The 18,452-nt window shown below is 32.3% G+C and overlaps 1 protein-coding gene across 1 annotated transcript; it reads right to left on the reverse strand.

Moving 5' to 3' along the window:
* Positions 1-9,780: 9,780 nt before the first annotated feature.
* On the reverse strand, positions 9,781-13,717 carry LOC109176154 (phosphatidylinositol 4-phosphate 5-kinase 1-like). The gene is made up of 8 exons (XM_019325597.1): positions 12,036-13,717; positions 11,785-11,949; positions 11,535-11,700; positions 11,262-11,372; positions 10,972-11,165; positions 10,754-10,884; positions 10,567-10,660; positions 9,781-10,456 (listed from the first exon to the last, which is right to left on the reverse strand). Exons 1-8 carry the CDS (start codon positions 13,250-13,252, stop codon positions 10,144-10,146), a joined length of 2,391 nt encoding a protein of 796 aa, XP_019181142.1. The 5' UTR covers positions 13,253-13,717; the 3' UTR covers positions 9,781-10,143.
* Between the last annotated feature and the right edge of the window lie 4,735 nt (positions 13,718-18,452).

Here is an 18,452-nt window from a genome sequence, read left to right on the forward strand (position 1 = left end):
TGCATGCATTTGCATACTGTTCTCCATTAATAAAATAGAAAAGCAATAAAAGAATGGTATCATCATGATATTAGGCACTAATTAAAATGTAAAAAAGGATTAATTAATGTAAATGGAATTGAAGATGAGATTATGTAAGTGGGTAGGAAGATTGGTTTGGTAGAGTTCTGGTAAAATAAGGTTTGTATGCTTTTAAGGGTACTGCAAGATCGGTCGACGACGACCACCCACTCCCCACCAAAAAATATTCCGACCACCACCGCTGCTCCGCCACGTGCCCACTAACGTTGCTTTCTTGCCTGCCAGCCAGCCTGCTGCTTAATTGGTTTGTTGAACCCCCCTTAATTAATCGCCAGATATTGGGTCACTAACTTTAATAATTTCATACGGACTATATATGCTATTGTTAGATTATGGCAGTGTACATCACAACAAAATGTTTTTTTTTTTTTTTCCTAATAAAATTATTTGACCCCCCAAAAAAAATATTTTTAACAAAATTGATCATCTGAATTAATAAAAAAAGATCTATAATGTAATAATCAAATAAAAATCTAATACAATAATGCATGTTGAATATTATGAACGTAACAATTTTTTTTATTTTATAGAAGAATGTGGTATGAATGTATTTAACGAGAATTATTTGAAACATTGTTTTACAATTTATGAAGAAAGGGATTTGAAAACACAAAAAAAAATATTTAAAAAAATTGCAAATGAAAATATACATAAATATTCACCAATAATCATTATCGCTGCCAACCTATTTGTCTATTTAGTATTTACTCTACCTATTTACTTCAACAACCACCCCACTACTATTGTACCACGTTTCATTCACAGAAGGAATTTTGAGAATATATAGAAATCCTATTTCATTAAAATTAAAATTGAATAGGTAAGAAATAAATTAAGAATTTAATTCAATTGTTTGGTTCATAAAATTAATATATTCAAAACTTATATTCTAGTGTTTATAGTAACTATGTACTCATTTATAGTAATTAACTAAATAAGCACTATTTGGGATTTTAATAAAAAAAATTAAAACAAAAAAAAAAACAAAAAACAAATCAAAAGATGACAATTTGACAAGTTGTAGCTTAACTTAAGTTGGTAAGTGTAGAATTTTAAAGAATATTCTGACCGTAGTTAATTATTATTATTATTATTCTGTATAATAATTCTCTTTGCAACACGCTTTTGTTTGGTACATACCATAATCACGTGGTAAGAGGGATTTTAGAAACATTTATGTACAGTTCCCCATATTAAAAAAATTATAGGGACACTGCTGGAAATTATAGAATTTCTAACCACCTAAAAGTGATCTTAAATCAAGTTGAAAATAAAAAGTGGTCGGAAATAGCAATAAAAGTTTTTTTCGGATACCAAAAGTGGTCGAAACAAGGCTTTCGATTTGATTTAAGATCACTTTTAGGTGATCGAAAATTCCATAATTTCCAGTAGTGTGACACCCATGTAATTTCCCCAAACTTTTACGAGACTTATCGAGAGAACTAGTATTTTATATGTGCTATGCTCATAAATATATGCACAATGTTAATATTCTTGTTAAAATTTTAATTATATATAAAATATATTTTTTAAAATAATAGTATATAATTTTTTTAAATTCATAATTGTAGATCAGAGTTCATATTATATTAAAAGTATAATTGATCATTTGAGTAATAATTATAGAATGATTAATATTATTAAAGTTAGAATTTTAGATATGTTAAATTACTAAATATAATTATGATAACATTTAATTAAAATCTAAATGAAATTAAACGTATTTTTTTTATATTACTCCAATATATAATCTCTACATATATACACTATTACCATTGAAGATATAGTAAAATATATTGTGTATTATATGCATGAGCATGGTAATAATAATGGAAAAAGATAATAGAAATTATAACGGTAGAATATTTTTGTCCAAAAAATTTTTATAGTACAACTCTAATACCACAATGTATTTTTTAAAAAAAATTAACAAAAAAAAAGGACATAAATAAGAATATATCCTGGATTGAGACTTACTCCGTATTATGTTTTTAGATATACAGGAAAGAATTACTTTAACTAATTATTATTATGGAAAAAAAAAAAGAGATTATAGAATTACTTTATTTAATGAAATCTTCACGTGGATATAATCCACTTTTAATAAGATCTTTAAGGTTGCAAAATAGATTATTACGTCACTTACAAACAAATATTCGTATCACTTTTTATACTTTTGTGATAAAAATGTGGAATTGTTCATCCCAAACGTCTCCACTCCTGTCAGACAATTTGTAGATGGGTAAATTATGATGACTCAATTAATTAACAGAAATTAGACTTTTATTCATTGTGCACAACCTTCATTACTTTAAAAGATTGCTCCATACTACCGCTGATGAAATTCAATCATTACCCTGGTCTCTTGTGACAAATTTTATATCTGTGACGAATTGAGCCACCCATGTCACCTCTATGATATTTTTCATACTCATTTAGTCATTTGGAAGTGTGTGAAAAGGAAAATTGGCCTGCATGGGTAGCTCAACTGGTCATAGAGGTAAAACTTTGGAATAATGACCAGGGATCAAGTCTCCCCAGCGGCAGTGAGGGGGGCTCCTTGTGCGCAGTGAGCACTGGTCTAGCCTCTGTGGTTCATGTTCATTGAGTCACCATGATGTCTGTCGGGCCGGGGTGTGCCGGGGTGTGGGGTGCCCTTAGGTTGGGGTTCAGCCTTTGGAATAGTGAAAAGGAAAATTGTCATTTTTCAATTCCCCTTAAATTATGAATTGACAATACGTGTCAATTAAATGTCATAAAAAATTATATAGTAATTAAAAAAAAAAGTGTCCAATAATTGCAATAAAATAATAACAATAAAAATTAAGAGGTCATTTTAAAAAATGAAGGGAAAATGGCACTTTTTCCCCCTATGTTATATACTTATAGCACTTTTTTCCCCTCAATTATTTAAGTGGCTCTTTTTTCCTCTGAAATGTTAAATGGACATATTTACCCTTAAAATAAATATTTCATTTATTTTTATTCTCCAATAAATTATTACTATAATTTGGTTCAAACCAGATACTATTGTAACCAAACCAAAATATTCCAATTATAATTTATAATCAAAACGCGATATTTAGAGTTTATTAAAATCGCGAACTGGAATGGCCGGTTCATGTTCCGAACTGAAAAAATAAAATACATTTATTGTTGAATTTAAACTATTTTAAAATAAAAAATAAAATTTTAAAATAAAGACGGTTCAAAATCACGAACGGGATCCGGAACCGCCGGTTCATGATCCAGTTTTTTTTTTTATTCTTAAATTTAATAAATTGAAATCCAAATATTGGGTTCTAGATCTGAATCATAACTGAAAACTTTTAATTCGATTGCTATAGTGTCTGGTTCAGTTCGAACCGAACCGTGGTAATCGCTACATATACGCAATAATTTGTTGGAGAAGTAAAATAAATAAAATGTTTACTTTAAGGGTAGAAATGTCAATTTAATATATTAGGGGGGAAAACCACCACTTTTAAAATAATTGAGGGGGCTAATGTGCTTACATAAATAATTGAGGGGGAAAAAGTGCTATAAGTATATAACATAGGGGGGAAAAGTGCCATTTTCCCAAAAATGAATATATAAATGGACATGTAATTATGTTGTGCTATTTTAACTTCCTAATAAAGATTATATTTTGAATGCACTTATTGCTTATGAAAGTTTTTTAAAGCAAATTTTATTTATAATTTCTGAATATTGTGACATTGTCATATTTAATATTATTTTTTTAATTTTGCATTATTATATCATTGACTTTTATTTGTTAGACAGAATTAGTCTTACATTTAATTAAATTTGTGTAACATACTAACATGTAATTTTATCATTCAAGTCTCTTGTCTTAACATATAATTTCTAAATTTTACCACGTTCAAACATTAATAATAATAATAATAATAATAATAATAATAATAATAATAATAATAATAATAATAATAATATACAAGTTCATTTACTTACAAACCACCCCCTAGCCCTAGGAGATTGGAGTTGGATATATGCATGTAGGCTGTTGCAACAACAAGTTTGGTAATTGACATGTTGTGTGCCTGGCTTGTCGGGCAATTACTTCACCACAAAATATTTGATAACTAAAATTTATTTTATAAGTAAATAATTCATTTTAAAAGACAATAATTTTATGATGCATAGATTTTTTAAGTACCTTTTTTTTTTTTTTTTTGGACATATTGATTGAAAATGTGATGGATAAAACTTGTGATATTTTTACTTGAAAGCACATATATATTTATATCATAGGTTATAAGGTTTTTGATAATGTATTATTTACATTGTGCATAAACTTCTTGATAATACTTGTCGTCGATCTTTAATATTATATGTCTTATAAATTATATAATATTATTGTTGGTTTTGTTTGTGTTGGTTCAATATAAACGCAAGATCATAGGTTTGAGTCTCATCCCAATCAAGGATGTTGGCATACTCATGTCGAGCAGATATTAAAAAAATATTTACTTTCACATCATTGAACTAATATCTAATTATTTTACATAAGCAGGATGTCTATACACATTCAAATTTCATTTTAGAATCTGTATGAACACAGATTTTATAATTGCATTTTAAAGTAAATTATTGAAAATTATAAAATAAATCTTATTTGAAAAAAATGACGCACATCACTTTAGGAATTTTGAATGCCAATTTTAAATTAGATTTTAGTGAAAAATTACGTCCATAAATGTATTCCTCCTTCAAGAATGATACTCCGTATATATTATCTAAAATATTTTAGTAATAATTTTAAAACATCACTTCAATCAAATTATTGAAAGGGATTTTTTCCAAATTACGAAGCAATATTATCGATAGACTAAAATAATAAATTGAAGACGGCTCGAGGTATCAAATTAAATGCTGTCCACTAACAACTGATAAAAATAAAGAATATAATTCCTAAACAATATTCTTAGTATATTTATATTAATATATATTGTTGACCAGACGATATCCAAAGAAAATGATCAAAAGCCACGATCTTGAGTTGATATCATAGTGGTAAACATGTCCAACCTCCAAAATAATATTATCATATTATTAGTTTATACGATTACCTAGGTTTTATACCATGTTCAAACATTAATTTTGTCTAATAATAATAATAATAATAATAATAATAATATACATTTTCTTATTAGTAACCACTCCCTGGGAGATGTAAGCAGTAGCTCCAGCAAGTTGGGTAGCAATTGACATGTCGTGTGTCTGGCTTGTCGGATAATTAGTTCACCAAATACTAAATATTTGATAAGTAAAATTTATTTCACACAAATAATGCACTACTTTAAACGTGTGATATTTTATCGAATCACATATTTATATTGTTAGATTACTAATTTTTATAATGTATTATTTACATTGTGTATGAATTTCTTGATTTTTTTTTCAGGCATTAATAATATGGTAACCTTTATCTGAATTAGGTGGATGGGTTGACCTCAATAATGTAGTGTTACGAATACATGCATGCATGTACAAATATACCATTTTATAACCTATAAAAATGTGCCATGATGTGTGAACTAATATCGAACAATGAGATGGTCATTTCGCTTTCTTATGTGCTATTATTCCTTAATGTGGTGGGACAAAAGCATATGAAAACTATGTGGTTTGTACAATGCACCATAGAAAGTGCTCAATGCATCTCATAATTCAAAACTTTATATCCATTCTCATATATATGCACTTGGTAAATTTCATTTTTGTGTAATGATTTGCAAATCACACAGGAAATGCAAATTCATTTGTGCAATAGGTTCGACCAAAAAGATCAAGTGTTAGCAATAATCAAACTTATGATCTTCTGATACAAGACATGATCCACTCGATCACCCTTTTCGGGGCACATACATCTCACTTTATCAAGATTTTGAATGACAAAATGAAATTAGGTTTTAGCGAAAAGTTATGTCCATACACGTATTATATTCCACGTTCAAGAATGAAAGAAAAAATCTTATTTTTTATTTTTAAAAATTCAGCTAAATATAATTTTTCTGATCCTGCAGGCACCTGATCTGCTTGCTAAAATTATCCATAAAATTAAAGTGCACCATTGTTGAGAGCAACATGCACGATTCATGGAGGATATATAGAAATGAATGGCATTATATTGTGGTGAGGGGTCAGATTTGAGTTGATCATATCTCTCTGATCTGCCTTTGTCACCCAGTGTTCATCTTCTTTCGCAGGTTCAGAGGCCAAAAATCCTATTTTGGGAATCCCATTTTGTCATGTATGGTCCCAAAATCAAACACCTGATACCACATAACCCCAATAATCTTTTCTATACACAAAATCATATAACAAAAAGTTATTGCTACTTTCACATCGGCATGTGTTGGTGGTCTTGTGATATTGATAGATTTAAAAAAAAAAAAAAAAAAAAGATTTCATTCCGATCATGGAGTATAACGTGACACAAAATGTATTACTTAGAGATTCTTATAATTTTTTGTGAAGTTATGTTCTCTCAGAATCTCTTTTAATTAGTTTGGTAAATAAGATATATTGCGACAACCCAGCTAAGTTAATCAGACCGTTTGTCTGGTAACCATAATATTTCAAGTTTAACTCCCCGTGTGAGTTATTTATTGATTTTCTTAATTTGAATCAGTCAGATATAGACAATCTAGATTAAGCTTATACGGCGACTTTCGCTCAAAGCTCATTTTTAGCTTTTTGGTAAATCAAAGGAATAATAATATATGCAATGTTATATGTTACTAAACATTTGGTGATGAGACAATAGAAAGATTCTTATCCAAACGCCGTAACAGTGGATTTGTGCTGACTTTTAGGAGTCGCAAGTTTCAAAAGTAAAATTAGGCACCTAAGATTCCTGTAATTGAAAGTTTTTATGTTATGTATAATTATTGGATACTTATTATGCCTAATTTCAATGGGATTGGGAATCGGTTTTTTTTTTTTGTTAGAAACAAGAAATTAATGTCAAGAGACTAATTATATATATATATATATATATATATATATATATATATATATATATATTTTAGTACTATCGTCTTTATTACAAAATATTATCTGTTTAATACAGTTTTTTCATCAGTTGTAATTCAAAGAATCAATACCTCACCACCGAATTCGATAATGTGACATTTCATTAAGGAGAGCCATAGAGATGCCAATTGAGCACAATGTACTTGGCAAGAGACTGATTATATGATAGAGAATTAAATTTGATAAAGGTTTTATTCGGGTGTAATATAATAAATTTAATATTTTATTTAATCAACTTTTATAAATTATTGCCAATGAACTTGTGCTCTAATGACATGAAGTGGCTTTCTTAAATGAGGAGTTATGAGTATGAGCTCTAGTGGGGGCGACAATAGCTCAAAAAAAAGTTAAAGCTTAGGGATATTTTTAAAGTAAAAATATATTTTTACAAAATGGTAACTTGAAATGCTATTAAGAAAAACATTTCAAAAGTTTTTTTTTTTTTTTTTTTTTTTTTTTAACTCTAACCGCTACTAGAAAAAAGTTACGGAGTAATTACCAAACACTTGGGGTATAACTTTTTGACCAAGTCAAATAACTAAACTTAATCAAACAATTAAAATTAAGGTAACACTTGTGTGAGACCGTCTCACATGTCTCAATCTGTGAGACAGGTCAAATCTTTGATTAATGATGTCAAAGGTTTAGCTCATTAATCAAAGATCCGACTTGTCTCTCGCAAGTTTTTACCTTAAAATTAACACGAAAAGCTTATAATGGTAAAAATCATTAAAGTTAAGGTCAAAAGTGATGAAATTTATTTGTAAATAACTATAATTTAAAAAAACACCAAAGTTGGTAACTAAATCTGATATTAACTGTCTGCAAAATTATAATTTAGAAGCCAGTTTCATGCTCCAATAAAAGCATGCAATTTCACCAAATGTTTGGTTGTAATATCACATGCGAAGAATTGCTCAATCCCACACACACCACCTTCCATCATTCTAATATTCTTCGGTAACTATTTAAATTCTGTTTGATATGATATAATTATAGTCATCCTCGTCGGATATGACTATAAACTAATAACAAATTACTTATATCAAATAAAAACGAACTCTTAACACTTTATCCGTGAAATTTAAACACATAACTTGAAAGGGGTGAACCTAGTGAGAAACAACAAAGAAGATGAATAGACGAGAGAGCTAAATGTGAGAAACATTAGATAAATGAATGTATTATAGCAAATTAAAACAACATCTAACCTCCTAGTATAGCTTGCTTGTTTTAATTTGGTAAACGACACATTATTTAACTGTTAATTGTAAATGGGGTGAGAGTTGTTGAAATCACATGGCCTGCACGAGCAGTGTGGCAGTCACTAAAAGGGCAATCTTTTGGTACCCACATTCCCAACTAAACCATCAACCCTAACACTAAACCAAAAACCAATAATTCCAACTGGCAAAAAATAAACCCACCCTCTTTCTAGATTAGACTTGTGCTGCGGTCAAGTGTGGTTGTTTTGGTAAAAAGATAGATCGGCTGAATGGTAAATCAGAATGAGAATCTTACTGTTTGGCCTGCACGATCTTAGCTCAATGGTTCAGTGGGCAGTATTTGAAAGAAGAGACCAAGGTTGAATTTTGACGGCGGCAATGTGAGAATTATGTTTAAAGTAGACAGATTCATTGTGCGTACCGGTATTTGGCCCTGTGCGCTGAACCCCATTGAGTCACCCTGATTTACATCCTCTCAAATGCTCTGTCAAGCCGGAGTATATGGGCCCTTAGAGTTGGAGAATCATCCTTTTGGGAGAAGAATTTGACTGTTTGCAGTAAGTTTCCTTTTCCTCGGGCCAAATATTGGTACGTACGAAAGATCTGTCCACTTTGAACATAATCATACACTGTCTATCGAATTTTAAATTTTGATCTCTTCTCTCAAATACTGTCTACTGAACCAGAAGAGCTTCAAAAATTAAGGTCTTATTTAATAATCTATAAGAGAGAGGTCCAGCAGGGAGTGACACAGACCCATGCTTAGTATCTCAGCATACAGACACAATAAGATCCTAACAAAAGAGAAGATGGTCAAAAAGAGAAGACACTGTGCTATATAGAGGGGAGGGGACCCACTCCACCACTCCTAAACCAGGTAGGCGAGAGGGGGACTACTGCCCTCTGACATTGACTTATGTGTGTAATGACAGGATTGCCCCTCCAATTCCTGTGGATTCACATCTCTGCCACCCATTCTGGGTCTTTGCCACGTGGAGGATGATGGTTTCATTCATTGTGCTTTGATAATGATGATGAAACTCAGGGAGAGGACCACAAATACAATCAGCTCCAAATCAAACAAAATTTTACAATATAGTTTTGACTTTCCACAATATATATATATATATATTTTCTGTACAATAGTAAAACTTGTTTTTTTTTTTAACTGCATCATTATTTACAGTGTTTCTTGAAATGTATGAAAAAAGGAAAGAAAAAAAGGGAGAGTGGGCTAAACAGTGAAAAGAGAGAATGGGGCAGTTAAATAAAGCAGATATAAATAAGCTTTCTCCCCTTTTCATGTATGTATTGATAAACAACTCTTCATCTTCCCCAATGTCCTTTAACTGCATCATAAAAGTATGTAAAGCAAAAACCCAGTTTTGTACATGTGACAGAGAGAGAGAGATGAGTCAAGAAAACATTCATTCATTCACTTTCTTATAAACAAATGTTCAAAAAATTTGCATCATTGCATAATCTCTGTTCAACCTTTTCCCTATCACCTGTACATTTCATTATTCAATCATTCTGGGAATTACCTTCTTCTCATCTTTCCCTATACCTATCTTTCACCTTCCTTGCTTACCACCAAAAAAAAAAAAAAAAAAAAAAACTCATAACTCAATCTTCTTCCCCCCCTCCAAGAATTTACAAGTAACTTAGTCTTCCATCAGTGGCTGAGGAACAAAATTCAGCCCTGACAACAGTTATCACCAATGGACTGGTATTGTGGAATCGAGATTCAGTTCAGAATCTTTTCGTCTGTTTGTTACCTGTCTTCGATGAAGATTCTCCCGATGAAATCACGAAACCTTCTAGAGTAGAGCTTTGGGTCGACAGCGGAGATGGAGGTTGGATCGGCTTGTAAGGATTTGTATGCATGCTCCAATTTCTTGGTGATATCGTAGTCTTGTAGAATATCGATGATCCCAAAGTATAGGATTACCTCGTTGGTTTCGCCACTATAGGAAGGTGGCAAACTATAGAAGCCACCCGGGGAGGAGTACTGATCAAAATCACTCTTTCGAGCCAGTGGCTCTGCCCGAGCAGGCATGTTTGCACCTAACCGGATCATGGGTTTCCTAAAATAGATCCAAACACGTAAATCAGGAACATAACTAGTCCGGGCAGGAGTGAAATAAGACAACAAAGCCAAAATTTTGACTAGATTGGGGTTAGTAACTAAACATACCGGCCAGCAAGAATCATGTCCATGTTCTGCAGTTCGGCTTCGAGGAATCTACAGCCACGCATATACTTTTCATTTTGATATGAATCGCTCTTTCCTGAAAAGAAACCATATCCATTTCAATACTTGTTACCCGTAATGGAAGCCTAGTCAATCTGGTTAAAGAATTAATGGATGGGAGGATAAGTACCTGTCCGCAATAGAAATGGTGACAACCCCATTTTGTCACCAGCATTATCTTCACGGAAGTGGATGCCAACAAGAAGGCTATAATCCATTATTCTCTCCGACTCCAAAAACTCACAATCTCGTTCGATTTGTCTGGACAAAAACAAGAAAATTAGACAAACGCAATCATAATAAAAACCAAGAACTACCAACTGAAGAAGGCAATAGTTGCATACTAACTTGATTAGTTCTTGGTACCAGTTTTGCTGGAGCCGAAAGACATAATTGAGGTCAAGGTCTTTAAGGGTGGTGGTTTCATCAATCTCTCCCTCGGGTTTACACGTTGTGCGGCCATGAGACGAGCCTTTCAGGTCAAACCGTCTGTGAATTCGGTATTCCGAGCAGAACAAGTTGCCCATCACAATAAACCGTGTCTAAAACCAATCAAATTATACGATAAATTAAAATCAATTACACTAATACAATTATACAGAAGGAGCTAAATTTTCATTTCCAACTCGATCACATACCTTCACACCCCCAACCGGTTTGACACAATGGACGCCATAAAACTTCGTTACGAGGGAATTTTCGTATCGACAAATATGCTGATAGTAACTATGTAGCATTCTAAGAAGCACCTGAGAAAACACATTACAATAAAATTTCAAAACCAAAGTCAAAGTATAATAAACAAGTTCACAGCTAGATGTATAAAATCCAATCCACCAGGAAACAGCAAGAACCTGGGGACCCCTGTCATCAAGATCATCAAGAATAAGTCAAAGAAGTAGGCAACTTACCTTGACTTCTGATTTTTTTACAGTTTTGATCATGAATCTATCGTCCTGAGTCAAATAAAAGAAACTTCCGCTCTTCCCGGGAGATGAAAGCTCTCTTAGTGCATCATTCCCACAAATCGCCAGCATATAATCTGCAGGATCCACCTGGAATTTCTCCCTCAAATGCCTGGTATCATATGATATATATCACAATTACAACTAAATTACACTATGAACTACAATTATATATAATTGGAAAGAAAATTAATACCTAAACACCAAGGGGCAATAATCTTTCCACCAGAACTCCCCAGTCTGGTGGGGAGGGGTGATCTTAGAGCCTTGTGAAGGAAACCTAGTCCAGAACTTCTCCTTGGGATCAAAATCGTTGACTTTAAGGTCTCTCAATATAGAAGCATGTTTTCCGACAGAATACCTAAACAAATGTTACCAAGAAACGTGAAAATGAGTTAAAAGGAAAACATTAAAGATACAACATTTCAGAAATCGAAGAAACATTACCTGATGCCCAACTGGAGATTAAGCATCAAATCATAATTCTTGTGGCCTTTCGATATGGTCTGCCCCGGCTTCTTTACTTCGCCATTAAAGCAACACGGGTGGCTTCTGAAGGGGCGGGTTCCGTACCCGTCCATCGGTGATCCGTCGCGGTAAATCATGGAGGCCTCGGCGGTGTCAATTATATCGCAGGTTATATCGCCGGCTTCGCCGTCGGACTCCCATATGCAAATCCTGGGGAAAATCTTCTCCGACGAAGTCAATCTGCCGCCGTCCATTGAAGTCCTCTTCTTCCCCATAACTGCTCCGCAACTCTCTTCCGCCATTAATGGCGCGGCAAGCTTGGGGCCGAATAACCCGCCGCCTAAACCCTCTTCTTTGAAATTAATGTCGAGATTGTCTTTCTTAACTGGCCTGGAGTTCTGGGCAGGGTAAAAAGTACCATTCAAGACCTGACTGTTTGGGTGCTGGGTTTTGTTGTCTTTACTCCAGCAGCCAATGTAGCAGCTCCCGTCCGGCCAAGTGAAAACGCCGTGGCCTTTGGGGACGCCGGTTTCCCAATTCCCGTCGTAACGGTTCCCATTTGCCCAAATCAAAACTCCCCGGCCGTGAATCATTCCGGTCTTCCATTCGCCGGCGTACTCGTTCCCGTTCTTCCACATATACCTCCCTTGCCCGTCCTGTAAATTCCTCTTCCAATGCCCTTCATAGTAGTCGCCATTGCTGTAGTTTTTCTGCCCAAACCCGTGTTTCCGATCCGCAGACCAGGCGCCTTTGTACATGTCCCCGTCGGAGCCTATGAAGGTGCCGGTACCCTCCATCCGACCCGACTTGAATTCCCCCTGGAAGGTGGCCCCCGACGGCCACGAAAATTTCCCTTTCCCGGAGGCCTTCCCTCGCTTCCACTCCCCTTCGTACATGCACCCATCCGTCCAAAGATACTTCCCGGATCCGTGAGGCGCGTTGCCGGAGAAGTCCCCGATATACAGATCCCCGTTGGGGAGGTGCTTTTCTACCACGGCCTCCACAGTAGCAACGGTGATGGCACCAGTAGTCGGAGTGACTCTCCGGGAGGCGGCCTGAGATTTGCTCCGAGGAATAATAATAACAGAACTCGACATCGTACTGGCGGTAGTAACATCTAGAACCTTCCCTCTCTCCTCCTCCTCCTCGCCATCTCCCTTCTTCGTGGTGGGCATATCATCCGTCGTTAACATCATCAATCCCAGAAACAAAACAACAACCTTTATCTACTCTCGCTATGGAAGCAATAGTACCAGCGGTGGCTCGCGGCGGCGTAAATGGCAGCGCAATATCAACTACCCCCGGAAACGAAAATGGGTATTGCAGTTGACAACCCAGGGTTTCACCTCCGGGAGCATATCCGGCGGCTTTTCTTTCTTTTCCTTCCCTTTCCTTATATAATCCGCCAACCCTTTCTCTCTCTAAAGCAAAACACTCTGAAATAGAGAGAGGGACGGAGGGTATCGGGATTATTGAGAGAAGACGAATCCTTAGAAAACAGAGAGAATAGAGAGAGTCACAAGAAAGACAGAGAGAGAGAGAGAGAGAGAGAAAACGAGCCAGGAGGAACGTAAAGAAGTAGTAGAAGCAGAGGGGTCGTGGTAGAGAGAGAAAATACTGTAAAAAAAAACATAAAAATGTAAAGTAGAGAGAGAAAGGAAATAGAAACAAAACGTGTTTGTGTGTGACAGGGAAAGAGAAAGGGGAAGAGGGAAGGGGACTATATTGAAACAAAAATTAATTTTTCATTTCCAATTAATCTCACAATTTCCCCATATTTTACGTAATTACCACTCCACCATCTTCCTCTTCTTCTTCTTTTTTTTTGATATTTTTCATATATATGTTAGACTAATTTGTGTTCCAACACAAATACCTTATAAAAAAAATTTGCTTAAATTATTTCCTTTTAAAAACTAAAGTAATGTATTCAAGATTTTTATAAAACTTTAATTACTTTAAAGACCCTAAAATTTATTGATATTCAAAAACTTATTAACTTTCATCGACTTTACTAAATTAGGATTCTTGTAGACTTGTCCTTCACAAATATAAATAGTTGAAATCCAACATTCCAACTCCAAACTTTTCAACATTCTCTACAGACATTTTTTCATGTCAAATTTTACGGTATGTTTCATAAATTTCATACATATTATATTTTTATTTTTATCTTTTTATTTTACCCATATTTATACAAAAAAAAAAATTATTTAAAATTGTTGTTGTGAACATCAACAAAATTTTACTGCGGTTCGTAGCAAAAAAAAAAATTGTTGTGATGTTTACAACAACAATTTATGTTGCAGCAAATCGCAACAAAATCGAATTGTTGTTTGCAATAATAATAAAATTTTATATATAATTGAGTTTTTTATTTTATGTAATCATTTAGTAAAATTGATAGCTATTGTCTTTACTTATAACACACTATATTTTTGTGACAATTAATTTTTAAAATTTTTCATTATTTTCTTTACATTCCTGAAATAATAATAAAATAACAAATAAAAAATTTAAAAGGCTTGCAGATAGCAAGCTTGCAAGCCACATATAAGCTAACAAAATAAAACAAAAAGAAAATAAAAATCGATATTACCTTTCACATCATATTGAAAAGTTTTCACTTACTAGGATGAGAATAGCCTAAGTTTCAAATATTCTATGAAAATTTGGAAAAAATTTACGAAAATCATTTAAAATACATCACTTTAAAGTTTTAAAAACATATAAAAATTAAAAATCATGATCTAATACACCCCTATAAGTAAGTATATTTTTGTATTTCAATAGTCACAAATTTAATTCAAAAATCCATCACTTTAGTTTTAAAAACATATACTTACTTAATTACGCATTTCTAATTTGTCATATACATATTTATTGTAGAATATTATTAAGTATTAGTACAAATAATATATGGTATAATAAAAGAGATTAGACATATTTATATTCAATATGATTAGTTTCGTGAGATTCTCTTTAAAAGTATAATATAAATTTTACTAAGCATAATGATTTAACTTATATAAATAGGGAGATAATCAAATGAAAACATTTCTATATATAAAAAGTGAGCATTAATCTTAGTCATCTATCAAGATTTATCAATGATTACATATTTTTGTAATAAAAATATCGGATCAAATTAATAATTTTTATTTTTTTTACATATATCAAATTAATAATTATTGAAAACTAAAATTTCAATATTTATAAAAAGAATCTCATAATTTTTTTCCCTGGTATTCTAGCTATCATTACCTGCTAATCAACTAAGATTGATGGATCATATCAATACTCACTTTTTATGTGAAAGCATTTTCTTACCTAAATTCTCCTCTCTCTCTCTCTCTCTCTCTCTCTCTCTATATATATATATATATATATATATATATATATATATATATATATATATATATAAAAGATTGTTAGAAATTAATGAATAGATAAATGTTAGTGTAGTTATAAAAAAAATTAAAGATTTTACTAAACGTAAAATGTTAAGTAATAATGACAAATAAAATGAATAATATTAGTATTTTTTTTTTAATGATATGATCAAACGTAGAAAATACTATTTCTGGTTAAAAAGTCTTGCACACCACATGAGACTTTATCTATATTCTTTTGTCTATTGACAATATTTTCGACTGAAAATAAACATCCGATCTTATGTCTTTGACCGATTTTTTAGTGGGTAGCCTGCCAATCGAGCTGAACTGCATATCATAGTTCAAAAGATGCGTTTTTTCATTGCCATCTTCGTCGCACAGAATAAGTGCCACATAAGAGCCATGACTAGATTTTAAACATTAAAATTTAGGTAAGAGATTCAAAGTATGGCATAATATTAATGACACCGTGAAGTTATTAACAAATTATTATCTTTGTACACATTAAAATGAGGTAGAGTGTTAAATAGCTCCATCTACTATTTGCAAGTACGTGATCAATTAATCTATTGTTTTAAAATAATATCTAATTGGTCTCATTTGCTTTTAAAATTATGTTCGTTTAGCATTTTCTCCATGTTTCCACCAGGTAATCCTTCCATGTTGTCATGGAATTTAAATACAAATAATTTGATGACTTGTTTCATTGTTGACTTATTCAAACCCAGACAAAACCACTACACTCTCCCTCTTCATCCTCACCACCATCATCGCGGCTGCCAATCTGAAAACTAAAAATTGTTTCATGCCTCCCACTTGTTACTTGTATGCCCAAGTAATCCCACAATATCTTTAGCATAGGGTTGCTGAAAATTTCTATGGTTGTATGATATTTATATGCCTATTACCATGTCCTTTCATGCTTTGCTGTAGAGCTCACTCGTGTCCCTCTTAAAACTCCTCGCTGCTCAGATGTAGAACTTATTCATCGCCTTGCGCTCCTCCTTGTCACAATATGGAGTTTCATTTCTCTTGTTTGCTTCAGCTACCTCGGTTGGGTGTGCACCAACTCTAAAATGTCCTATAATCTATGAGGTGTTTGAAACCATTTTTGCTAGGAAACTTTGAACTAGCTAGGCAGTCAATGAGCGCATCTATTTTGTTCATTTTGGATATGCAAAGTGTTGATAGTGCTATCACTCACCAACCTTTCACGATCACACAATGGAAAGCCTGAATGGTAGTGCAGAGAAGCTATTGGTTTTGTTTTCAGATCGACAGCCGTAATGACAGTGGTGGGGATGAGGAGATAGAGAGTAGTGATTTTCTCTTAGGTTTGAATGAGTCAACAATGAAACAAGTTATCAAATTAGTTTTATTTAAATTTCACGTCAGCATTATGCAAGGGTTACCTGATGGAAACCTGGAGAAAATGCTATGCGAACACAATTTTAAAATATGGTCAATTAGATTTTATTTTAGAATAAGGGGTTAATTGAGCACTTGCGGGTGATAAATTTGGGCTATTTGACACATATGCTTTAAAATAATTATAGTTAAATAATTTAAGAAATAATAATAATAATTATTATTATTATAATTATATTATTATAAATGATTATAAATATTATAAGTTATAGAAATAATATTATATTGAAATGAATAATTATTTTTATTTATATTGTGGAAATAAACTCAAGCTCTATGTAGCGCTCAAATTAAAAATGTCAAGGCAATTTCCACATGGAATCAAACATGAAATCGTGTGGTACCAAACTAACTATTCGACTAACTTGAGTGGGGTAATAACAAAACTTTTTTTACTTTTGGCAAATGAAAAATTCAAAAAAGGGGAAAATATGAAAAAAGCATCATTGCCAAAATCCGTGTAGGTGCCAAAACCATTTTTATGGTATTGTTCATTTATAGCATAAAAATTTGACAATGTCCAATACCAGATTGTGTTTCATGGTTGATGCCATTTCATTTGTGAAATTATCAGCAAAAAGTTAATGGGGGAAGAATTTCAATGTATAAAAGTATGGGGGACTGCACAGATAATTTCCCAAATTCCTAGGGAATGTCACTACATACCGTATATTCGTAAAGCTTTCATTAATTATGGCCTAACATATTTTTCATTCTTATATGCTATGTACCTTATTCTCTCCTCCATTTTAGATAATATCGAATAAAATTTTTATAATGCAATTTTGCACCATACTAATTACGATATGTATAACTAAATTGTTTTTTGACATTATAAAATTTTTCTTTCAAAAAAAATAAAAAATAAAATAAAAATTTTCTTGTTAATTATTATTTGTAATTAAATGTTTACATTAAATTTTGCAATAAAAAAATATGTAGTGTTACTTTTAAAATATTTGAAGAGATTAAGAATTGAATTTGCATACTTAAAGACGTAAAGTGGTCCTACCAAAAAAAAAAAAAAAACGTAAAGTGGTAGCCTATATATATATGAATATAATCGTAAACCATATTAGTAATACCTCGGTACTATGACACAATAAAAAAGTTTCAAGGAATCAATTTGCTTATAAGGAAAACAACATTTTTGATTGGCTAATTGTAAATAAATAATGAATTTAATTAGTTCTTTTAATTATACATGTCTTCATATTTTGGTCATCTATGGTGTCGATCGGCTTATTAGAGATTGAATTGACTATTTTCTCACAATTATACAATTAAAATTTTGAGTAAGAATAAGTAAGATAATCAAGCTATAGGTACATTTATAATGCAAATTCCCATAGCTTCAAGCAAACCTTGTGATGAAATCTCTGGAATTGTGAAATTTACGGTCAAGAGTTGCTATAGGTATTAGGTACCTAGTGGGTGATCACACTTAATCCGATCACCCCACATGGACTAAATTGTGGAATTTCAAAGTTCCTCCGAAAAATAAATATTTCTTTTGGAAAGCATGTATGAATAGTCTGCCCACGGTTGATAATCTGATTGTCAAATTAAACAC

The sequence above is a fragment of the Ipomoea nil genome, unplaced genomic scaffold (assembly GCF_001879475.1).
Source record: "Ipomoea nil cultivar Tokyo-kokei standard unplaced genomic scaffold, Asagao_1.1 scaffold0688, whole genome shotgun sequence".
NCBI classification, from domain to species: Eukaryota; Viridiplantae; Streptophyta; class Magnoliopsida; order Solanales; family Convolvulaceae; genus Ipomoea; species Ipomoea nil.